The 26,965-nt window shown below is 40.4% G+C and overlaps 1 protein-coding gene across 1 annotated transcript in view; it reads right to left on the reverse strand.

The window, feature by feature from the left end:
- Positions 1–9,243: 9,243 nt before the first annotated feature.
- LOC139142484 (nuclear receptor subfamily 2 group E member 1-like) overlaps positions 9,244–26,965 on the reverse strand; it is a 31,742-nt gene continuing 14,020 nt past the window's right edge. The window contains exons 3-5 of the mRNA XM_070712422.1: positions 11,553–11,920; positions 10,621–10,867; positions 9,244–9,950 (exon numbers count right to left, since the gene is read on the reverse strand). Coding sequence (XP_070568523.1) covers positions 9,709–9,950; positions 10,621–10,867; positions 11,553–11,920 — 857 coding nt within the window. The 3' untranslated portion in view covers positions 9,244–9,708. The remainder of the gene's footprint in view (positions 9,951–10,620; positions 10,868–11,552; positions 11,921–26,965) is intronic.

The following is a 26,965-nucleotide window of genomic DNA, read 5'->3' on the forward strand; positions in this document are numbered from 1 at the left end:
AGTCTTTCACTTTCGAGGTGCATACTACCTTTTGGAAGTCAACGCCTTGTTCAGTCAGGAAGACTCTTCCCAACCAAGGTACACGTGCTTGCCGCAGAAAAATAATCATTTACAATATCCATGCAGTATTTGAAAAGTCGGGACTGGTAGAATGTAACAAAAGTATGTGTTTCGCCTGGATGGAAATGGCATAACGTTAACGGAGTAAAATAGTCTCTTGTAAAAATAAATAACTGTTACAACTTTCTGGCCATTACTCTAACCCCTCTTTCTGTTACCAACAAAACGAATTCAAACGTAAAAAACTTTCATTTTCGTATTGAGGCATCTTTATCGAAAAAATCGTCAAGTTATTTGAACTCAACAGGTTGGTTAGCATTCCAATCATAAACAGCGTCGGAGCATGTGTTCTCGCAAAGGACAAACGGTGCTCGTCTCTGAGTGATGCGATTTTCGACATAAAACTCAGGCGGACCGTATATCTTGTGTGTCGGCATCGGAGGCAAGCATGTTCCGGGGGAATACAGCCATGAATCAAAATAACCCACCATTCAACTTATCGAATTATTCTGCAAAAATGTCGTAATTTGCGACATCGACGTAACCCCGGGTTGATCCCGCGTCTTTATTTTTCATGACGCCGTCTGGCGTTTGCACTATAAATCACTCATCGAAGACCAAACATATCAAAAGCGTAAACTTCTACAAATTGATCGATTAGTGACCCGTTTATGTGACATTTTATAATCATTCATTTGTCATCTTCCTATTGTTCTTACACTAACAATTCAAGACTTAACCCCAGGCGACAGATCGTCCACTTTATCAATTTCTACACGTGGAGGATTGGTGGAGTGACGTCAAGGTAGTTTAGCTCATGTAATGAAAAATTATAATGCCGTTTTGACCTTAGAACTCGAATAATCGAATGATTTATTTTATTTATCCTGAAAAATTTGAGGGTGTTTGGATGATAGTGCAAAGGAGCACAGGGAATGAGGACGTCTGTCGTAGTGTCAGTAGATTGGCTAGGTGGGCGGTGAACGATTTGTAATTGTAACGTGGACAGACAGATATGCAGCGACCGACAAATAGATACATGGATAGATGGATTGATTCAGGGACGGAGGGATAGATGACAGGTAGACAGAGAGACAGATTGACAGACAGCCAGCTATACGGCTAGACAGACAGAGAGACAGAGAGACAGCCAGACAGCTAGACAGCCAGATAGACAGATAGACAGACAGATAGACAGACTGATAGATAGATAGATAGATAGATAGATAGAGAGATAGATAGATAGATAGATAGACAGAGAGGCAGACAAACAGACAGACAGACAGACAGACAGACAGATAGATAGATAGATAGATAGATAGATAGATAGATAGATAGATAGATAGATAGATAGATAGATAGATAGATAGATAGATAGGCAGGCAGGCAGATAGACAGACAGACAGACAGACAGACAGGTAGACAGATAGATAGATAGATAGATAGATAGATAGATAGATAGATAGATAGATAGATAGATAGATAGATAGATAGATAGATAGATAGATAGGCAGGCAGGCAGGCAGGCAGACAGACAGACAGACAGACAGACAGATAGATAGATAGATAGATAGATAGATAGATAGATAGATAGATAGATAGATAGATAGATAGATAGATAGATAGATAGATAGATAGATAGATAGATAGATGGCTCCAACTGGCTGCCAGTATGTAAACGTATTTACTTTGTAACAGTTGCGTTTCACGCGGCTGTTCCATCATATACGTATGCAACCTTATATCGCTACGAACCATCCGAGTCATTCTGAAATTGACCCTTCAGTTATGCTGTTTCTACGGTATGGATTAACTTTATACCTTGACATTAAAAACTGCGCGTGCCTTCACACATTTAAAAATAAGTCCAAAGATCATCAATTTAGACTTGCACATAGCCTTTTTTTCTTAAATTTTTCCCAAGTTTTTCATGTCACTGTTCGTTCGTTGATATCCACAGTTTTATCCAGTTTCCTGATTCTCAATTTTGTTCTATTTTAGCGGATTTCCGTCGATGCTGAATAGTTATTTTTGTTCAGCGCCTCCAGTGTGCTTGTTGAATGGCACTATTTAGGCTCTTTCAATGATAAAATTGTGATTGTATGAATAGATAGATGAATAGATATATCGATCGAGTAATTAATTTATAGATAGATAGATAGATAGATAGATCGATCGATAGACAGATAGATATATACATGTATGTAGGTATGCATGTTTGCATATACATACATACATACATACATACATACATACATACATACATACATACATACATACATACATACATACATACATACATACATACATACATACATACATACATACATACATACATACATACATACATACATACATACATACATACGGATGAGAGAGAAACAGCGACAAACAGACACACAGACAGACAGACAGTCAGACAATCGCAGACACATTGGTGAAACAGATGAGTGCACTTAGAGATTAATAGGCAATGCCAGGCGTTGGGAGTAAATTTCCTATCTCGTTATATGTTCTGCAATAATTCGAATTGTACATTTTGTGTACAGGCGAGAGAGAGAGAGAGAGAGAGAGAGAGAGAGAGAGAGAGAGAGAGAGAGAGAGAGAGAGAGAGAGAGAGAGAGAGGGGGGGAGAGAAGGGGAGAGAGAGAGAAAGAAGCAGACACTCAGACAGACATACAGACGGAGACAGATTCTAAGTCTAATATTGTACTAATTTCATTCGTCAAACACTGGAATTTTCAGAATAAATGGGAGAAACTATCACGCAATCGTGCATCAGACATATGTATATATATATATATATATATATATATATATATATATATATATATATATATATATATATATATATATATAATGTGAGTGTGTGTATATATATACACACACATATATATATATGTATATATATATATATATATATATATATATATATATATATATATATATATATATATATACATACATACCCACCAACCAACACACCCACGCACGCACACACACACACACACACACACACACACACACACACACACACACACATATCGTTACGAAACCATAGCACATCACTCATCAAATCAAATCTGACGAGTTCGAGTAGAAAGTGATTAAACCCAATGTGAATTGCAATAGGACGGAGATATGCCACAAGCATAGTCGTCCAAAGGGTGGCGACACCTGACGTTGTCTGGATTCTTTCGGGGGGAAAAAACGATTACAATTACAATTTTAAAATTACATGTAGTATCAGTCATAAGTTTTAATCTGATTCAATGCAATCAATGAACACCGGTGATGCCACGAAAACAACAGATTTGCTCCGTGACACCAATCTCCATGAAATTAAAAACGAGTAAAATTGGGCGAGATGCCCGCTTTATTCTCCGCCGCGCCCGACTGCCTGGTCACGACAGCTGTTGTACCTTTTCATGCAGCGCCACATGCTTGTGGTGAAATATTCCAACACTACACTTGCATGCATGTGCTTTCCGTATTCAATTCCAAATCAAACAAATAATGAATAAAAGTTTTGGACGTATGTGTATATTTCAGATTGATTGACCTTTGAAATGTCTGTGTATGCATTGTATGAAAGTATTTATCAACACATGTATTTATTTAGTTCATCTGGCGCTTATCTGTCTACAGTGCCCCATGCCTTTCTGTTCGGAAGTCTGTCTATACTGCCGGTCTGTCGTCTTTCTGTCTCTCTTTATCAGGAAGTTTGTTTATCAATTTATATACCCGTTCATCTATATATCCATGGCATTAAATTCCATGAATACACCTGTCAAGTTGTCTATCTGTCAGACACTTCGACAGTGTATTTATCCATCCATCCATCCATCCGTCCGTCCATCCATGTATCCACCGTTCATCAAGCCATCCATCCGTCCATTCAACAGTCTCCCAGACTGCATGTTTGTCAGTTGGTCGTCAGTTGGTCTGTATCCATCGATCGGTCGGTCCAAGTGTTTTTGGAAAGGAGAGTTGAAGAGTAGGTGCTTCATTTTCAAAGTTGACAAATAAATACGAAAGAGAAACTGTTGCTGGCCGTTCTATAATTGAGTTTTAAGCATCACCTGTTACACACTGAAAGGCCGTTTTTGGTAGATTTACTTGAATTACTGTTTATGTTACAACTTTGCGACAGGAAATGAGAGAGAGAGAGAGAGAGAGAGAGAGAGAGAGAGAGAGAGAGAGAGAGAGAGAGAGAGAGAGAGAGACAGACAGACAGAGAGTGTGTGTTGTGTGTGAGAGAGAGAGAGAGAGAGAGAGAGAGAGAGAGAGAGAGGCGCTATATGCTGAAAGAAACAATGTGCTATTAGCGAAACATATAGTGAGTGGCATTGCTGTCGAAACTGAAACGCGTAGCGGCCATGCATTGAATCGTCGTGTCAAGGCGAAGTAGCACGCGATCGAGTGTTATACAAATACAAAAATTAATGGCCAATAACGATGAAAATAAACTGTAGATTTTTTTGCAGATTAATCATCTTCTTAATGGTGTCTCCGTTTCTACTACGCACAATTTAACAGTGATCGTTTCGATGAAGTATCTCAGGGTCTAATAAATACTGATAGAGTGATTCGAACAGAATTCACTGTATCGATCATCGTGACTCCCCCCTCCCCCATTGTTAATGTATCTTTCATATGAAACGAACACACTAGTCGACGGAACGACGAGAGAGATGATATCTCGCCTGGGTTTGATAAATACACATTTTTCCCGGGCTCTGCGGTGTTACCCGGGTTAACGGGTCTTCTCTCAGACCAGATGGAGTCATTCGTTTGAAATTAATGAAATTTCACAATGACTCGTTGGCTTTGTATGCGTGTCTATTTCCAGCGGTGATCAAATGGGGAAGGCATAAACAAATCGGAAATCGACATGATACGATATTTATTCCGAAACATACGCTCACATACAATTAGGTATACCGCAAACCCCTTTTTCCAGGCAGTTAATTACGCTAGTCAGATTATCCGCATCCTCATATTGCTCCAAGGCAATGAGAAAGCGATCCCTCATGTGAAAATGCCCGATTCGTTTGTGTTTCAATTGTGTTTCTTTATAATTCTTTATAAGCTCGTTTGGTGAAATGTGCGGTTTTTTTGATTCGCTGGATTACTTCATGGTATGATTGGCAAACGGCTATGAGCAGACACAAACGAGCGAAATTGACCACACGTGTACATTTCAATGTTACAATTACCGTGTTTGTCCGTTTCACGGTTGCCCATATTTAACAGATTTAGCCGAAGTGCGGTTTTTCGCTTAACATCAATCTAATCCCCCCGTTTGCAATTCCGGGATAAGCTCTTCACGCAATACTGACGAGGAAATATTCTTAAATACCATTCATGTCAATATTATGGTCGGCAGAGATTGGGCGGTCGTTATCTACAAAGCGTTTAAAGTTTTCCTTGCGGAAGTTTCTTCTGCACCTACCCTTGCTGTCAAAAGATTACCAAGCGATGAATGAGTATCTATATACAAATTGCTGTCGTCCTATGTTGCACGGAAGGATATTAGTTTTTTCGCTCGGATTGTCCATCAGCTAGGCATACACGTTTCTTCTCAATAGAACATTAACTACATCCCATGCTAATATTTCAACGCATTTTCCCGGCTATTCTGGCACGCATCGCATCAATAAAACACGGGGAGAGTGCTTGATTAATTCGCTTTTGATTCTCGTTGACGTTTAAGATCTCATCCGGAAGCTGTAATTACACATTTTAAGTTGGATAAATGTATCTCGGATCACATTGGGTAATTCATCATAGCCAGTGGAACACGCAACACACTGAGGGAGACTAAAGAACATAGCGTGGCAATCGGGAAAGGTATCCAAAATTTTCTAATTATTTACCCATCATAGAATTTAAGTTGTGCAGGACAACGGCGATCGATCATTTTAACCGCTAAAGAGAACGCCACAACTAAATAAAATTCGATGTCCAACGTCCTTCGATAGAATGTGAAGCTGTACATATATTTTTTGGTCATGTCTCATCCTCGTCTCATTTAATTTTACAGTTTGGTATCTCCAGTTGATGTTTGCATCCTCAAAGTTTTGGATCGATGTGTCTCTTGGAAGTAGACCGAACACAGCACTTTGTAAAACCTACATTTATCATACTAGCCTTTGCAAGGAGGCGAATAGTTGATATTTCTTCCAAAAATCTTTAAAACATGAACAATTCCCCCACGGATAAAATACAACCCACAGAGAGAGAGAGAGAGAGAGAGAGAGAGAGAGAGAGAGAGAGAGAGAGAGAGAGAGAGAGAGAGAACGACGGATACAGGCTATATATTCATGATACCGAAAACTTTGAACAATTTTATACAGGCATTCAGAAAATTGGAATGTACATCGATTCATACCTAGCATGGGGAGGTCCTTCTATACTTCCATATGACCTTTGCTATTTCAGATAAACTTACCCAATAAAGTTGAGGAACGTCCCTTCAAAATACATTTTCAATTTGTCATTTTCAACTAAAGTAACCTGTTCCACGACAAAATAACATCAATTATCGACGAATGTATCCGACATTGAATTTCCCACCCTATGAGTACGTATATTATTGTTATAAATATATTTACAATGCAATTCAAACCACACTGGTATGTATGTATCAGTAAATTCCAAAAGCGCGCCAACGTTTTCTAAGCGTCAAATTACTAGGGCACTGACTGAGTCGAATATACCCTTGGCCGTGTACAGGATGCTGCAGGGTTCATTTGACAAATTTTTAGATAATGGCATACTTAAGTAGGCTTCAGAAATATTATTTCACGTTTTCAGACGCTAATGTTTGCCGTTCACAGGGTCGTTTGTTTATACACCATTTCTCGTGGGTTCGCATGGAATTACTACCGATAAAGATGTACATTGCCTGGGTGAATGTATGAGACTCAGTCCGATACGTAAGATGAGAATCCCCTCCACACTAGATTTAATCAGTCTCCAGATCTTGCGTTTATAAAGGACGAGGATATGTAACGTGTGTAAGAATTAGTAGATTGGAAAAAATCATCGAAAACCCCTTAATGTTATAAAGAGAGTTTTGAAGACCGCCACTTTTACAGCTAGTCATATAGTCTTCATATATCCCATTATCAGTCTGTGGTTCTTCGTCAATTATCCCCAATGAATATTTATATAAACCATAGACAGTTGAGAAATTATTCCAAACTAGATAGCTCGTCGCTTCTTCACAGTTCTTTTGTTCTTTGCGGAAGATTCGTATCGTCTTTCTCAACTGTCTGTGTATAAACGCAGCTTTTATCAAGAACACTAAAGGCATGTATATGGTCAATCACACTTCAAGTTGACCGGCCCATAGAAACTGCGTCAACCAACTGACCCATGAAAATTTGAAAGTTTTGTGTGCCTGTGTAAGGATCTGTAAGGTGAATTACATCAGATGGCCAGTGGAGATAATATCAGTTTTGTACCTTCGGCTGAATTTCCTTGATATTTTGGATAATATTGACCTATCGAGAAACTTTGAAAGTTTGATACATTGTCTCTCTCAACGGACACAGTACTAGGAAGAAAATGTTGTATGTTAAAATTATTAAATGTTTGTAACTCATTCTACGTGTAGAATCGTTTTTGAAAACGGGGAATATTTGTTGATTAGCTTTCTTTTTGGAAAACAAAGAGCACAATTTTACCTCATTGGATTAATTCGGAGAATGGCGACTGTATTTGGTTCGTTAATCGACAAAAAAATTACTATGTTAACAGTGACTTTCATTCTTTATCATCAAAAGTATGGGTTCTATTTTGATTTTTAGGTGCCTGCGCCGTCAACTTCAATCCCTTGTTTCGTTCATATGTAAAGAGATGGCTTCGACGCCAGGACTCATCAATTGATCACATTAATATGACAACACATGTTCTCCAAACTTTACCGAGATATCTATACCTCGGTGCATCCATGATACTCTCATTGTCGAACACTGTATGTAGGTTGGTATTGCATTACGAGGGGCCGAATGTAAAATAATTAATTTACACGTTTACGCTAATATTCTAGAGATATAACAGATGGAAAATGCATACACAGACAAACCAATATATATATATATATATTATATATATATATATATATATATATATATAATATATAATATATATATAATATATATAATATAATATATACATATATATATATATATATATATATATATAATTTTTCTGTGTATACATTTTAGATCTGTTATATCTTTAAATTAAGCTTGAATTTGTAAATTAATCATTTTACATTCGGCCCCTCGTAATTGCATACACACATATTATTTCAGGTCGAGTTCGGATATAGCGGAAATTAATAGACCCTTATGCCTATCACGTTCCTTTGGCACTATAAACGCGATAATCCCAACGTGAAACAGAAAGGGCAAGAAGGAATTTCTACGAACACGTCGTAATTTGCAAAGTTCGATTTATTCCAAAGGTACTTAAGTAGCCTATCACTAGCTAAGCATGGTGTCATATGTCAATTTCGATGACACAGCATCAGTTGTATGTGTTTTACTCATTGAGCGAACGTGTAAATGATTAATTTCTGGTTGCGCACACTGATATGTCGTATGTACCCCTCCCTCTCCCCGAACAATAGTCACGTGATGGGCATGAAAAGACTCTGAGACTCCAAATGGTACAATTTACTTGCATCCCGTATGCCACAATAGTTTTTTTTTAAAGAAAGGGCAAGTCATTTTTCGCATATCCCTAGTTCATAAAGAGAAAAGCATTTCACAGCAAACGGATAAGCAGGATTAAGTATAGAGACGGACAGCGTAAACGTGTGAGATCCACCTTTCTTGAAGTCTCTCATGTTGTAGCATTTTTCACTAGACTCATTCAAAAATCAATCTTGATGACATCTTGTCCATTTTTTGATCAATGTATATTTGATCGAAAATTCATATAGTATCTATACGCTCGAAACAGGTCTTCGTCCGTGTCTTGGTTACCCACTGTCCCATGGCATTTTCTTTTATGGGTATGTGTAGGGTTGGACGAATGTTGTGCGATCGTGTTTCGGAGCGTGTAGTTTGATACCGGGCACTCACATTATTCTCACCATCACAGGTCGCTAGAAATGATAAGATAGCTACTTGCGTACTAAAACACAACACACACTTGGACATAAAATTCCTTTTCATCAATTTTATTCGTAATATTTAAAAAATACTGCCTCTGTCTTACCCTTACAGATTAAAAAAAAATTCCCATTGGCGTAAACATTGGTAGTTGTGAGCATGCTTGGAAATGTTATTATTAATCAACGTGATACCGACTTGGGTATTTCCAGCGCTATATCATGATTGACATATTCAAATTTTGGCAGGCATGTTCGAAGGAGTTCAAATTAATGATGCCTTTTCGCAGTAGAAGAGAACCCGGCTAAAGAAAAGGTGAATACTAAGTTATTTAAAATACGAGTATGATTTTACATTTTCATACTATAAGGTCATCGATGTATATACAATGATGTCGACCGCAATGAAAATAATCCACGGAAAAATAAGTAAATAAAATAAATAAATAAATAAACAAATGACATAAATAAATAAATGAAGAAATAAATAACAGCAATATGGCAGCTGGAGAGTAACATTAGCTGTTTTGGAACATGTCACAAAGAAGTCTTTCGATTTGAATGCTTCCGATCGTGTCTCTGAAAAACAAGAGTTCTAAAGTCCTCGCGCTGATGCCGCGGATGGCCGGCAACATGAGCAGCAGTTTCCCAAAGCGAACCGGTTGTCGCGGGTGCTGGTTGCGTAGATAATCTCCCAGCATAACTTGCGCCTGGTCCTGTAGGGTCTCCACCTGGTGGGGATCACGCAGACCGTGGGTTTCTGAAAGTGTCAGAGAAAAGGGAGGAAAGTTTCGGTCAAAAATGACAACAGCTCTGTATTTTTATACACATATTTTTCCTTGGGCGGTTGCCTATTATAGTATATTACGAGGGCGCCCTCTACAGGACCTATTAGTGCAGGAATCACAGCCATTCGCGTGTGCCAACCGCTCTCCTCAAAATTATTTATTTTCAATGGAAGTGGGCAGACATAACTATGAATAAAAAAGCAAAAGTTCCGACTTTTAATCATTTAGTGTTACTCTGAAGGCTGGCGATGAAGTTGCATAAACGAAAATATGGAGATCTTGCAACATTTGCTTCGTATTTGTGGCGTAACCGAGGGAAGAACACAACTGTGACACAATGAAACCACACCCGCCAAATTTTAAAAATGTTTCAAAATGCTTCCTTGTAGTGGAAGGATTCTGTATGATGGAATTTTAGTCGATCGAAGAGACTCTGAAAATTCAGCATGTCAAAGTTTGTATGTTAGTTCAGCTCGTCGTATCCTTGAGAATCAATATATTTCGTGCATCAGCCCACTTGAACCTGAAACCCCAGATATAAAAGCGTAGAGTGAGGAGGATACGGTGATAAAGATAAACAGAGACAAACAAGGAGGCGGAGAAATGTATGTTGTGTGAGGAATCGCATTCACCAGGACGTACCTGATTTGAACATTGCTATCGCTTTCATACAGGCATATTCTGTTGCATCTAGCCCCATCTTCTGGAGACGACAGACGTTGTCCTGCATGCTCCGCACCTCCGACATAATCTGGGAAATCTTGTCGTGGGAGGCGTTCTCCGAGTCCAGCTTGGCGTTGGAGAGAAGCGTCTTTTCGTCCAGCGGCACCGACCACTGTGAGAGCCCGAGCAGGAAAAGATCCCTCCACCCGTCTTCCAAGAGAATAACCTGACAAGCAATAAAATCGGCGTCATACAACAATTCATGATTGAAGTTCTCTTCTACTCAGACCCGGAAAAGACCAATAAAGTAACCGACACAACATGTAAACAATATGATGTAAACAAATAATCTAAACTATTTGTCGAAACAAGACAATCATGATCTCCTTGAACAATTTCGTTTTTATCTGATTAATTCTCTGAATACATTTTACTGCGAGCATTTCTGTCAGCACATTTGGTGACAAACTGGTCCGGAAATAGGAAAAGCTTGATAATACTGCTTAACATCATACATTCTCCATATGGAGTGCATCAAAATCCGATTACTCCACTACAAGAACCTAATAGGTTTACTTTTTTATGTCTCGTCCGTAAGATAACGATTATATTTTCAACTCGATTTATGGAACCATTCCTACACTTACAAATCAACTTTTGGTGCCGTAATGAACGAATCATGATAACGTCTGTGATGACGAATAGGTCTGCCCGTTTAATTCATGATGCGTTACAATTGTAAATGTCTATGAAGTTTGTGGTGGTCAATACAGATTTGAGAGAGAGAGAGAGAGAGAGAGAGAGAGAGAGAGAGAGAGAGAGAGAGAGAGAGAGAGAGACAGAGAGAGAGAGAGAGAGAGAGAGAGAGAGAGAGAGAGAGAGAGAGAGAGAGAGAGAGATTTTCTTCTTACCTGGTCTCTGTAAGGCAATATTTGGTAAGAAGGCATATGTTTCACCCATTTCACTGTAATGAACAGCAGTCGTGCCGCAATCTCCGACAAGCATTCCGGCGCGATTTTCATGTCAAGGGTGTTTTCCCCGAGCTCCATCTTCAGTCTTGAGGTCATGTCCAAGGCAAGGGGATTCAGGTTGTATTGTTCCGCAGACAGAAGACTGTGATAAAAAGTGCCGTAGTACGAGGCCGCCGACGTGACGTAATCCATCGCAGAAGGCACTCGGGAGAATTCGGGCGTTCGCAGTTGAAGTGCCGAGACGCTGAAGCTGCTCTCGTCCGTTGGTTTATTCTTGTTTTTCCTCGGCCCGCGCTCATGTTGTACGGCTGTAAGAAACCAATAAGTAAAATGTGAATATTTCACTCGAATTTTAAAATGAATAAAACATTACCAAGGACATGTGAATTGCTATGGTAGCCACCTTCGAGTAAAAATGTACCCCAGTCTCAGGCTTACTGACATGTTCGAAAGGAGGTTGGGCGCAGAAGGTTTTTATGTTGTTGGAATGACTGAAAATTGTTTAGATTGCCTCTTGATCTAACAAACATGTGGCCGCAGGAATGTTATTGGCTGAAAGTCGCAGTTTTACCGTAAAAGTTGACTCAACCTCCTCCGAATCATTGTGACGTCACTGGTCAAGTATACACATACTAAAAAGAACATGAAGTTACGATTGCAAATGATTTCAGAAGTACAACACTTCGAGTGAAATTTATAATCTCATGTAATCGTGACAAGGGCACGGGGTATAATTACTGCCAGCGATTTTATACAACTGTAACAACGATTTCTGGGATTAGTACATTTGTCAGTAAATATAGCTATTGTAGGATATGACGCTTTATGGCAAGGCGGAGACCCTGAATTCAACTCCCCGCTTATCGATGATGACTTCACTGGAAGATCCGTCGCTCTACGCAGGGCTGTACCCTTCGTAAGAGCCCTGCGCCTCGAAAATGAAAGACTTCAACTTTTGCTCAAACTTTCCTAAATGAAACTTTCATACATTCTCTTACCAAATCAACAATAAAAATCAGGGGTCACCGTGCAAAGCTTGGAACTAGCGAAACAAATTAACCTTGGGCAACATTTTGCGATATTTGTAATTCAAAATGGCCGCCATCCCTGTGTAAATTCTACGGGGAAAACAAAACTGTGTTAATTCTACGGGGAAAACAAAATTTTGGATTTTCGAAAAACTAAGACGATGAAAGGTTTTCTTTTTCCAAGAGCTTTAAAATGAGCCCCCACATGGTAGATCAGAAAAGAATTGTAAAAATTTGAGAGTCCGAATATGTGTCCCCAAGGCGCGTTCTACCTTAATTGCTATGATGCATAAAGTTAGGCTTCCACTCGCCATACAACAGCAGAAGTACAACTTTGGTTTTGCGGAAGCAAAGAAGAAAGAAAGTATAGACAGAGTTTCTACAAATTTCTTTCCATGACGAGATAAATTGAAAAAGCAAGTGCGCACAGTCGTCTCGGCGTAAACACTAATTTTTGAGTGGCAGTTCGACCTGGCTGTGATTATCAGAACTGTCACTTTACAGACAGACGAACTAATTATCCTGCTGTCGTCGTTGAAAACGCGCCGTTGAAATGCACTAATGCTTGATGTAGCTATTAGAATCAGCGTCAATTCGCTCTGAACATCGCATACATCATTTTCGTTTAGCCGTATGGCGTTTGCGTGCCCTCGCCAACCATGCTATTGTCTTTCAACGATATCCGCCATATTGTTTTTTTTCCTGTGACATCGCACTTGGGCCTCTCGGAAGATATGGTTTGTTGGATTCCCCTTTTCTCGAATAAAAAGAACTGCCAGTGTCCATTCTAGTGATACCGAGGTAATAATGACGTCTCCTTTCTTGCGAATCCTTTTTTGAAATTTTTAAAATATCCTTTCATTCGATAGAAGTTTGCAACTTCGGCTGGCATTCGAACTGCCACAGGACAAAACACCAGAAACTAGAGTTATTTTTCCGTTGGCCACTGCCGTCTTTCATCACAGTACGGCCAGAGAAGTAACAGTTTCTCTGTCTTAAAATCTGTTTTTTAGTAAATGGCTTTGAAGAAAAATGACTATTGGCGCGAATTAATTGGTTTCCCTTTGTTGTCTTGTGAACGACCATACGACCTGTATTGATTACACGTGTAACGCAATATTTGCTGAACATTCGAAGTACAATAGCGACAGCTTTCGCCAGAGAGAATTTTTGACTCGAAATACAAAGTGGAAGAAACGGGTCATGGTACGGAAGTATGGTGCTCTTGAGTTGCTTTTTTAACTTCATTTGTGCGAAAGACTTTCAACCATTCTTAACACGTATTCATTCCATTTCAGGGCCCCACGTAGACTAAAAGAATCGGCGAGGCTGCTCCGCAAGCTTGAGTTGTTTGATTCGGGGATGGCGGAGCACCCTTGACTCTCGAACGCCCAAGTATATGTATGTAGCCCTTTTTTGTAGAAAACACGAGAAGTGAATACACAGACAGACAGGCAGACAGACAGACAAACAGACAGACAGACGAATACTCACGCCCTGTCATGTGTGTCTATTTATATGATGACCCATATACTAATCTTCAGGCAATTTGATAAACTGTATTATTGACACTGCGAAATGAGTTTTTAATTATGTCATCTCGCGGTCGATAAGTAACTAATAATGTTTAAGTAACAACATCGAAACCTAACTGGACCTCGCTGGATGCTCCATGCCATAGAAACAATAGTCCCAAGCAAACGCGAGAGAAATCGTTTATACGGGTTACAAGGCTCGTTTCAATTCATGTATTTTCAATGCAACGGTGTAATCAATCTATCTTTCGAATTGTTCAACACAAAACTGACGTGGACAGTGATGAATTCGTTAGGCGCAACATATGTCACCGCCGATGATTCGTGCCGTTCTCCCCGGACCATTTGGGTAAGAGTGGCGTGCCACGATGATCTAAATGTATTTTGGAAAGTCCCATGCAGATTAGTGAGGCATTGTGACGCAGCGCCGACAAGGTTAAGAGGAAGACGTTGCCGAGGAAAACACGAAGCAACAACTCTTACAAAGATCGGAGGCCATAAACGGAACCCCTAAGCGACCGAATCTCGCAGTCTCCGAGAGGTGCAGTGGAAAACGGTGGAACTATTTGAAAATATATGCTGGATCATCGCACATAAAATGGCGAAACTATAGATATTAAATATGTTAAACGGCGACTTTATTGGCAAATACGATAAAATCAATACACTTTACATGTAATCTTATCTAATCACATTGCATCATATCACATCAGATCACAATCTCAGCTAAATGAGATCAGATTACATGATATTAGACAACATAATATCACATCATATTATATCATATTATATTCAATTTGATACCACGTGTCATGTGGAACTTCCATAATGTATTGTGGTATATTATTGCTTTAGGTGTCTCTCTGTCTCCGTCTATGTGTCTGTCTGTCTGTCTGTCTGTCTGTCTGTCTGTCTGTCTGTCTGTCTGTCTGTCTGTCTCTCTCTTCTGTCTCTCTTTGTCTCTCTCTGTGTCTCTCTCTCTGTCTCTGTCTCTGTCTCTGTCTCTCTGTCTCTGTCTGTCTGTCTGTCTGTCTGTCTGTCTGTCTGTCTGTCTGTCTCTCTCTCTCTCTCTCTCTCTCTCTCTCTCTCTCTCTCTCTCTCTCTCTCTCTCTCTCTCTATCTCCTCTCTTCTCTCTCTCTCTCTCACTCTCAATATGACCCTGCTATTCCACACGGCAAAACAAGTCCATTACAAATTGCGGCACGTTTTCTTTGTGACTAGGAACATGACAAAAAATCAAACTACACAGAACAATCACGATAGACTCATAATGCTTGGAGCCGGCAACAATGAAGTCACACTGTCGCAACAAGGAGAACGTACGGCAAATTTTCTCTAACTAGGCAATTAATTGTTTCACGCTCCACGTTGAATTTTGCATTGCCTACAATTCGTATGGCAGAACCGTATGGTGGCAAAACCCATAGTCAATCAGACCATTGCGTGTATGCTGTATCGCAGCAACTTTCGCACTGTCTCCGTCACCACTGCTCATGCCCGCAACGGACGTCCGTTTTCATTAATTGTCGCAGTCTCCATTCAGGTACCATTGCAAAGATGAGAATTATGACAGAAACTGGTGATTGAAAGTCCCTCCTCGGTGACGAAAGATCAATTGATGAACACCCATCAGCCTACGGAAGTCATCAGTCATCTCGTGAGCATATGTGTCCGAAATAAAAAAACTTAAGGGCTAACGGCTAGTGTGTGCGTCGGCATTAATAATAATACGAATAAGCAACAGTATAGCGCTCTGTCTCTGTCTCTCTCTCTCTCTCTCTCTCTCTCTCTCTCTCTCTCTCTCTCTCTCTCTCTCTCTCTCTCATTCCGACACTTTGTTCCTGAATCGCACCACTGTGGCGTTTTAATGCCCTGACATGCAAAATATGCCAGATGAGTTGTTATACAGAGTATCGCACTTCTATTGACTTATCGTAAGCTGAGAGAGAGAGAGAGAGAGAGAGAGAGAGAGAGAGAGAGAGAGAGAGAGAGAGAGAGAGAGAGAGAGAGAGAGAGAGAGAGAGAGAGAGAGGGGGGGAAGCGCTTAATGTGAATAAGACTGATATTTGTAAAGACAATTTAGAGAAAGCGCTGAAAGACAGAGATAAGCGAAAAATAAGAGCAGGCGGACCGACCAAGCCAACGGAAAGACAGTCATATGTTGGAACAGAGGACAATTATTTGACAGAAGGGATTATTTGGCATAAAGACAAACGCAGAATTCAGATATGCGCAAATTTGGGCGAGCAACAGCAGATAACACAGTGTTAGATACTGTCGATTTTTGCCGATCCGTTGAACTATTAATCACAAATTAATGCTTCGCATTCTACAACTAATGACGAAGGTCCACAACCAATGTTTACCTAAACATTGTTCAATGGTGATTCCTTCTTTACATCGCAAATTCCGCTCTGTCTGTTAGTATTGATAATCCCGACCACAAAAATGAGGTTCACTTTTTTATTCAAAGTGGCCAACACGAAAGGTTGCGTCGAATGACATCAATACAGCGCAGCCAGTATGGTGACGTTTATATTGTTTATTCAGAAATGAGGAGGCGGTTGGTTTAGCTTTTGTTCGAGCCTGAATCCAGCGGATGAAGACCATTGAAGAGAACGGCAAATAATTACAGGGAAGAAAGCACTTTCGATCAAAAGTGGACAAAGGGATAAATCTAACGTAGGAACAAACACGTGTGGTCGATTTAATTTCTTTGTGGCTGTCTTGCTCCAAGTGATCGTATTCTGCAAGTCCCCGCATTCCTTAATCCCACAAATTGAAACCGCTGCGCTATAAACGAAATCAAGTGAAAACTCAATTAGACATTGCGCGGTGTAGCGCCGCTTGTAGGAGAGAAATGCGCTACGTAAGCTGTCTGAAAACCAATCTTAGTTTGTGCGGGGATTATCCGGGGAGTACAATGATCAATTGCCGATGCAGTCTGCAGTACGCTTAATTACGTATGAACGTATGCTTCTAATGGATATGACTCTCTCCTCCATTTCCGATGCAGAGCTCCACTTTGCGAGTATGTTTGATTCTCAGAGAAACATTACCGTCTATACAAAGCCAATGAGTCATTGTTAGATTTCATTAAGCTCAATCGAATAGCTCCATCTGTTCTCCACAAAATATCAAAAGTCTATGGCAACGGGAGGACGAGAGGAAAAATGCATATTTTACGGTAACTGTCGATGGAAAGTTATTATTACATCGACACTTGTTGATTCCAGACGCTGTCTCGTTTCATTTTATTTTGCGCTTATACGTGGCACTCTGTAAAGTGTATGTATGTATGCATGTATGTATGTATGTATGTATGTATGTATGTATGTATGTATGCATGTATGTATGTATGTATGTATGTATGTATGTATGTATGTATGTATGTATGTATGTATGTATGTATGTATGTATGTATGTATGTATGTATGTATGTATGTATGTATGTGTGTGTGTGTGTATGTATGTATGTATGTATGTATGTATGTATGTATGTATGTATGTATGTATGTATGTATGTATGTATGTATGTATGTATGTATGTATGTATGTATGTATGTATGTATGTATGTATGTATGTAACACTTTATATGGTAAATGACAAGCTTGAATATCCCTGAAACTTAGTTAATGGCAACTTTTAGTCGTTTTACACTGTTGCTCGACGAACCCCGATTTGGAGTCTTTTCACCGTTTTGGTAAAATGAAGTCCACCTTTCGTAAATGTACACATCATGAATAGCAGTAAACAGATACTAACGCTTGTACCACAGTGCTGAAATTGGAGCAGTTTTCCGGAAATAGTAAAACTCATACAGACAAGCATAGTGAATAGAGAAAATATTTCGACCAAAAAAAAAAATGGTCCCTTGTTTGTAGAGTACAAGAAATTCTCAACTATCTATCACAGCAAACTACAGAAACGTACAATAATTCGAGGGCCGGTAATTCTAACTTTTGACGATTTTTTTCATTATTTTTATTTTGTATGTCAATCTGAAGTCCTCGTTCTTCTCGCCAAGGCACGTTGAGACATCGACTATTATGTAGTGTGTCCGCACAGTGTCTGTGCGTGTCATGCGCTGTTATTGTTTACATTTGAATTCTAGTCCGGACCAGAATTCACCAGTCACCAATAACTATGCAGTTTACACATGTACAGGCTGAGCTAACGAGCTGAAAACCGCGTATCTCAACACTATTTGAGGAGCAGGACGAGAAATTATCAGTATGGTTGACATTAAAACAATAGTGAAATACTATCATCAAAAGTTAGCGTTGCTATCCCTTTAATTACTAACGCGGAAACGGTTTCTTGTCTTGCCTGTTCAAATATTTTCACAGATTCAATCTGGCCTGCAACGTATACTCTATCGACAGGCTAGGCATCTAGAAAACCAGTTCGCCTTCAAATTGTGCTCCTACAGTCAACTGACGAAATTGATATGTACTCTATTTTAACGATACACCACAGTGCACTTCAATCCCTGTAAAAATGCTCTAGGTCTTGTAACGATAAGGTCTTGAATACCAGAGCGACCATTGAGGACAAGGTAAATCGTTTTGATCGACATTTTTGGCTCAGAAACAGTCACGAATGAAATTTTAACTTTCTCGAACGAAATTTAATAGATTTGACAACGTAGAGGCGGTTTCAATAACAACACTATAAGTTGTATCACAACAAAACAGCCAGCTTTCATGCTAAGGCTCTCAACAGATCATAGCAAGACCCATGAAAAAAAAGCAACCGTCAAAACTCTACGAACAATGACACCGATTCTATTGAACAATCTCTGACGAGCAACAGCCATACGATTTTGGGTTTTGACAAGCGTTTTTCGTGACAGCGTATCTTGCTAAGTGGGTACCGACGGCACATCTGCCTCACACGCGGTCTTTGTTGAGCGTTGAAAAGACTCGAGGAAAAGGGGTCGTCGAGTGCTAGGCAAGGATTTGACCTGCTGACAAAAGAACAAAGGCTCGTCGTTGAAACAAAAGCGCCCAGAAATGTCAAACAGTCCTTTCATGTTGGCTTAACGGGTCACCGGCGCAGCGGAGTCATTTTGCAACAGTGTCGACAGCGAAAAAACACAATAGTATTGCTATGTTCCTAACAAATAGCGCCATAATCCGAAAAGTGCGCGGGGCGTTAACAGGCACATACTCATAGAAACGCCAGCTGCCGTCGATCACACCCCTGAATGATGATAGGAAAAAAATGAACTACAAACACTAATGAAAAAAAAGGGAGTACAAACAACAGAATTTACAAATACAAAAGTGCTAGTGTGCAACTTCCATCAGGACAGCGCATCCATGCAGGCGTCCGCATCGTAACAGCTTCGCAAATTGTACAGTAAATTTGTCCGGGGGCAATAAACCCACGTACGCGACCCAGCGGTAAGATAATGACCACAGATCAAGTGTCACATATGGAACTGACGTCAAGTGGCAAACTCAAGTGCAAGTGCACTCACAAATGTTGTGAAACGAGCAGCATCAATTTCTTAGAATATCAGTGGGCTCCAAATGCGCATGCGGGAATATGTACGGGCGATGACGGGCCTGAAATGTCTCAATCAAGATTCAAACATCTTTCTCGCACAACGGGTTTTAACCCCGTGCTTGCGTATGTACTACAAAACGGTAGGTGTGAGCACGCTCGCGTTTGTCTGTTTTATTACCCTTCATCGTCTCACAAACTCCCATAATTACAACGAATTTGAGCGCTAAGTGATATTGAACGGCAAATATAATCCACATACGGAGTAGCCTTGGACTTCGCGCGTTTTATGGCACCTTCATCGTGTGAACACGTGCTATCGGGCGGTCCCGCGACAACCTGTGCATTGCGTGGACGAGTGTTCGATTTTGAGAACTAAAAAAATTCAACAAAATGTGTCACGCTCTTAATCTCCCAGATTAATTCACCCTGATATTGGGCTAAAGGGCCTCTATTACCCTATCAAAGCCTCCTTGATATTGTTTCTGTCATAAATCGACGGTTAACTAAACAATAATGCAATAAAAATAGCCGTCAACCTGCTGCATTGCAGAGACAAAGCTCAATCGTTACACATTTAATTTTTCACACATCTTTGTAACAATGGCCTCCATCAACAGATATGCGCGATTACTCTCATATGCACATCACCGATTGACGCAAAATCTTCAGTATTTCACCAGTAAAGTAATATACTGAGCTAGTAATGCGATATGTTTTTACTTTCTTTCCATGAATGTAGTAGGGGACGCGAGAAAACGGCAAATCTGCAGACTGCCATCTCTCGGGTGTGCCCAGCTTGATCTCAAGGCGAATTTCGGGATGCATTTCTTTAAACACGATCGAATCACATTTGAATTTAATTTCTTCGACGGCACTCGCTATTTTGTTAGTTTTTTTTTTTTCATTTACCAGTTCGGCAAACGCCTGTTTATGATTTTGACGGGCTGACATTTTTTTTTCTTTTACGTTGTTTGACTTCTGTGCTTGAGTAAATATTTCTTTTATTGTGAAATGGCGTTTTCATTGTAATATGACGCCGCGTTGGACTCAGGTATGCTAGCACTACCCAGCTCGCACGCACGCGCGCAGTGTGCGGTGAGACAGGAAACTTGGTAGACTAAAAACACTGTTGGTGGATGAATTTCCCATTTTTGTAGTTTCTTATATAATTGAATGTTACCCTACAATCATCACCACCATCATCATCATCATATCATCATCATCATCACCACCATCATCATCATCATCATCATCACTACCACAATCATCACCACCACCACCATCACCACCACCACCATCATCATCATCATCATCATCATCATCATCATCATCATCATCATCATCATCATCATCATCATCATCATCACTACCACAATCATCACCACCACCACCACCACCACCACCACCACCATCATCATCATCATCATCATCATCATCATCATCATCACTACCACCACCATCACCACCACCACCATCACCATCCTCATCATCATCATCATCATCATCATCATCATCATCATCATCATCATCATCGGCGAATATTCTCGAATGCAGCCTGCACTTCCAAATACAGCCTGAAGAGCCTGAAAGTCAGATGTTTGACGACTCTCTTTCAGCCTGGACTGCAATTAGTTTGCCAACAAAACTTGCTGAAAGTTACAGCTACTGCCGTCCAAAAAGACAAGCTTTGGAAATAAACATCAACCACGGACGCTTTTTCGCAGGAATGCCAATAGATCGTCTGCAGTGCTGTGCCGCACGTGTCACCCATTCAGTGCATGGGTAACTTCGGTCTCTGATTAAATTATAAACGATTCCATAATAATGTACAATTAATTAACGATAAAGAAAATGTTAACAACCTTTTTTGTATCGAATTGTATCGTTTCAATTATTTTTACGCGACTGTTTAATAATTTCTAATAACATGTAACTCCACTGTTGTCACAGTCCCTGTTGGCTTTCCTACGCTGTGAACCGCCAGACATTAGTACAGCACAATATGGTGCGCACTGTGTGTATTTGAAAGTGGCATCATCGAGCTACAAGACCACAATTCATTAACGGAGGCGATGACAGCACGCCAGAAGTTAAAAAAACCGGACACACAAGATATGCAAATTGTCCTCTATTGTCTTTTTTTTGTTTCATCAGAAGGACAAAGCGACGGTTAAGTCGGAGTTGATTAGGGCCAGCAGGTTTGACTCCGCCAGTGATGGCAAAAAAGCAAGCAATTGTGTAATTAAATGACCAGCTTTTGTAAACGAGTGTTCAGTACTGGCGGGAAAATCCTGCAAAACACTTGACAATTTGCCGATCACGATTACCAAGCGCCGCTCGGTTTATTTACTCGTGAATCTCCATCGAACACGTTTATCGCCCTCACTCTTTTTTTGCCCCGACATCGAGACATTATTATCGTGGGGCCAAAAAAAAAAGTTAACTTCATTTGTCATCTTTTTATGTGAATAAATCACAGAGCATGTAGCTCGTAAGTTACTTTCTTACAAATAATCTGATTGGATCTTAAACTGGGATAAAGCAAAATTGATATGCTCTTCTGTCCTTTATTGGCCATGTATTACCAGGAAGATAATGTAACATGCCGCGCTTTGCGATTTGGTTTTGTTGAGCTCGTCTCTTTAATCCTATTACGCTTGGGTTGTGGAATGTACATATACGTATATTTTTCAGATGGATGTCATGTTTTTCCGACCTCCCATAATCAATTTGGTGATTTTCTACCCCCGGATGAATGTAAACTGTAATCACTTTTTACGACATGGCGTGTATGGCGCACAAACTACCAAATAAATCACAGTTGAAAACCGGCCCTGTTTGAATCCCGTAATCTCTTCCCAGGTGACGCCTGTAGTTTTTGCAACGATTTTTTGTCTTACTGACGACTGGCTGTACACATGGGGTTCGCTTTGGGCAAAAACTAGCTTACGTAACAAAGTCTGCCTCGGATTTTCTATACTCATTAGGCAGTTAGATGCAAAGTCAGTTTAATTGCGGACCCCAATTAGCGGCTACTGTTTAATCGGCTTGTTCCCGCCAATCTGGATAGGCGTCCCGTCTAATAGGTGTCCCGCCCTTGCCGTAGAGGGTGTTCGAATGTCGCGCTTCCGTAGCCGGGCGCGCGTTCAAACCACCTTGAAAAGGAACATCATTGATTTGTTCAAGATTCTTGGTTTGTTTTCAAGCACTGGAGATTTCTACCTGAGTGTTCTTGATCAGAGTGTGAGAAGTCGTGATTGTGGACCATTCGTCGGACGAATATTTTCTGACAAACTGTTGCTGTGCATCGAGAAGGGACTGAGCTTGGAGGGATCCATATACGTCTTACTATTGCAGACATCACATGTTTATAACGAGGGCTGACGTGAACCGTCCCTATTAACCGGCAATCAGCCGCTCGTCACTGACTTCGCCATCCATATCACTTCGTTTACATTCACATAATAAAACCGATGAAAATCATGTGTTACAGCAGCGAGTCAAGTGTTAATGAAATAAAAAATATGGTTTGCTGCCACGTCGAGGCATATTCAAACGGGCCCGGACATTCCCTTATGAACGTCGATACTATAAAGATTGCTAGTCATGCTCCACTATTTTATGGAGCAACTGTCGGTTCCGTTCTATATTACGCGAACGGCCTGGAGTCTATAAAACGGTTTGAACGAGCATAATAAGAGATGAAATAATTGGCATCCTAAAAATAAATAATAATAGTAAATCAACATATCAATAAGGCACACATGGGGAACTTGTAAAATTAATTTAATGCTTTATCGCAAATATTTGTACTGTGCCCGTAAAACGCATACCCCTCTACGATGGTCAAACAACAATCTCTCATTTCGCTATAGCAAGCTTTTTTGAATATTGTCGAGTGTTGGGCAAGCGGCGACGATATTTTACCGGAAATGAGCGTTGCAATTCGTTCGTATATTGGTCTACAGGAGAACGGCCTTACGCTGCGATGAGCTTTTTGGGGCGAGTATCGCGCACTGGTGTTATTAGTATGCTTTGCTAATTGCGTGCATGTGTTGAAATGTACAACAGCTGTTGAAATGAACTATCTGCTTTTTTCCCCGCAGGAGAGGTCCAAAAGTTTGCTAATCTTTTACGCCCCGGGATGAAAATCGCTGTCCGCAACAAAAGGGCATGTCGATTTCAGAAAGTTGCCGTACATGCTACGGCCGACGATTGACGGCGTCGCGATCACTGATAGTGTGTCTCTTCATAGTTTTCTGATTCAGCCCTGATCAAAGTCAGACCAAAATTTTCAGCAGATGTGTTTGTTCAGCTTTCGTCATTCGATATCTGCCCCGACAAAATGGCAAATCTGTCATCGGGGTTTGTAATTGACGAGTAAAAATTGGAAAATGTTTTTCTCTCTTTTTATAACATACACTTTCCACTTGTCACGGAAAGATGCCGCTTGCTGAAACCAGAAAGCTCATAATGTTTGGGAAGCCTTCGAACAGACCGGCAAATAAATTTAGATTTGTCGTCTGAATTTGAGCACATATTTCACTTACCACAAAGCGATTTACACTGTGAGGAGAAAGGAAAGCCTATACACTTGTTTGGAAACGCCTACACATGTACGCAGATGTCAACCATCGGCTTTCTCTGTCTCTCTCTGTCTGCCATCCTAATAATACCGTTGGTCTCATTTGCTATCTGTCTACAGATTTTCTATCTATCTATCTATCTATCTATCTATCTATCTATCTATCTATCTATCTATCTATCTATCTGTCTGTCTGTCTGTCTGTCTGTCTGTCTGTCTGTCTGTTTGCCTGCCTGTCTGCCTGTCCGTCCAATTCTATTATTGCTTCTCTTTGTCTTTCTTTTGTCTGTCTTTTTCTCTGTCTGTCGTGTCTATTTGTTCCCTATTCTCTTTGACTCTATCGCCATGTGTCTGTGTCAATCTTTCTGAATGTCTGTCTATTTGTCTGTCTGTACATGTCTGTCTGTTTGTCTCCGTCCCCCTCTCTCGCTCTCATGTTTCCTCCATCGTCAATGAAGAGAGAGAGCTGTGCTGTTCGGCAGCTCGTCATTTCTTCTCTCAATATTTTTTTGCAACCGGGGAGTTTGATGAACAAGCCTGAGAGGGAGGTCAAAGTTACAGTGAGATATCTCAAAGAATAATTTGAAGAAAGGTCAAAAGTGATATTTCTGTGATGTTTTGCCTGAATACTAACTCCAAAATCGCAGCGTGGTCCTCTGCAATTGCAACTACCCTGATTTTTGGGCTTAGCGTAGCAGGTGTAAGCCCGGCTCAGTGAAATGACACAGCTTTGCTGCGATATACATGTTGCTTATGGACTGGTGTAGCCAGACCGTTGAGGGCACATAGGTGTCGTTAAAGGGCCAGTAGGCCTACAGGAGTGGCGTTTGAGGCTATTAATATGCACCTCGAAAGTGAAGGACTTAAACTTTTGCTCAAACTTTCCTCAGTGAAACTTTCAACCATTCTCTTACCGAAGCAGGAATAAAAATCAGGAGTCACCGTGCAAACTTTGGTACTAGAGAGACAAATAACTTGCGATATCGATTTCTCGATATTTGAAATTCAAAATGGCCGCCATCCCTGTGTTAACTCTATGGGAAAAATAAAACTTTCGATTTTCGAAAAACTAAGACAATGAAAACTTTTCTTTCGCCAAGAGCTTTAAAATGAGCCCCCACAAGTGGTAGGTCAGATGAAAATTGATAAAATTTGAAGGCCCGAATATCTGTCCCCGAGGTGCGTTCTACCTTAAATGTCAAGAACAGTTCCTTGTGCTACTCTCCGAAACACGTTGAGAAAGCTTTGACTGCATTGCTATTGCTGACAAGAGTTCAAATGTAAACAAATACGGTGCATTTTACACGTACGTACACGCTGCGTTGACAATATGAATAGTCCGAGTGTTCAACATGCGTTAGGGAGTAGAACAAGAACTTGCAATTGACATAAAAATTGTGTAAAAATTCATCAAAAGTTAAAGGTCCTGGCCCTTTAATAAATTTATTGCTGTATAGCGATTCCAGGGCCAGGAAATGGGTCTTCCCAAAATGTTAACTAGCTCACGGACCGTACGACGACTCAGAATGTATTGCAACAAATTTAATACTGCTCATTCACAGAATAAAAACTGTTGCTATATGTGTCCAGCTCTGTGCTACCTCAAGACCAGTGACGCCATCAGTTACTTATAAAGGTTGGAAAGAATTGAAATAACCAGCGAAAACTGGCACGGAAAATTTTGTATTTGAGCCGCGCCTCCGAGGGAGACGTTTTCAGCCAAAAATGGCAGCACGGCTCTGTCCATCGGACGCGCTTCTGAACCCTTTGAGCGCCAAAGTCAATTTTAGTCACCTTCATAGAATATACCAGACTCATTTTTTTCTAGATTTTTGCCAAAATTTTGATAAAAATCCGTAGCCAATAAAATATGATGTCCATTTGGTCCAAAATTATCAAGAAAAACACAGAAAAAGTCATAAAAATGAGGAAATTTTGCACGAAAATTTTGGTGGGAAAAATTACAGCATTCAAAGGGTTAATCGAAACGGTACCACGGCTGCGTCCGTCCGACGCGTTCTGCAATCGAAAGTGGCGCTCGCTGCCCGCTAAGTGTTGGACTGACAACAATAATTAAAGCAACATGCTGCACTTTGTCAGTTTAGCTAATGAGCTAGCCATACTTCAACCCTATAATCCCTAGACTTTGTCCCGAGTCCATGAATCGCATATTATAACCATATGATCGTAGCTGGGTCCTTAAAGTTAAGTAACCCAAATATACGTTTGACAATAAAATAAATACAGAAACACAACCGAAGAAATCGACTTTGGATTAATCAAAATGTTCCTTTATAACGAGAGCGCCTGATGAGCTTAACTTCCACAACGCAGCAATCCGATTAAAAACGGCCATTAATAATATGTAAGTATAGAAAGGCTCTCGGCACCAACTGTTAAACGCATATATTAACGACAGGAGTCGGCCATTATGCATCATGCAGCATTAGCATGCAATGTACACTTTACCACGCAGGTGAATGGGAGGCGGTTTCAACTCTTCTTCCAGCAAACTGTACTGTACGCAGTCTGTCGCTGGTGGCTTTATTCCCTATCAGCGACTGTTGGCACCATGGAGAAAGTGTCTACGTCACTGGAGAGCCACCGCTTCGAGCTACAAGGCGGCTATTTTTGTATGCATCCATGCACAGTCCCTCCATGGCTTGATGAAGTGTCGAAGCTGAGCCAA

Source organism: Ptychodera flava, chromosome 10 (assembly GCF_041260155.1).
Source record: "Ptychodera flava strain L36383 chromosome 10, AS_Pfla_20210202, whole genome shotgun sequence".
NCBI lineage: Eukaryota > Metazoa > Hemichordata > Enteropneusta > Ptychoderidae > Ptychodera > Ptychodera flava.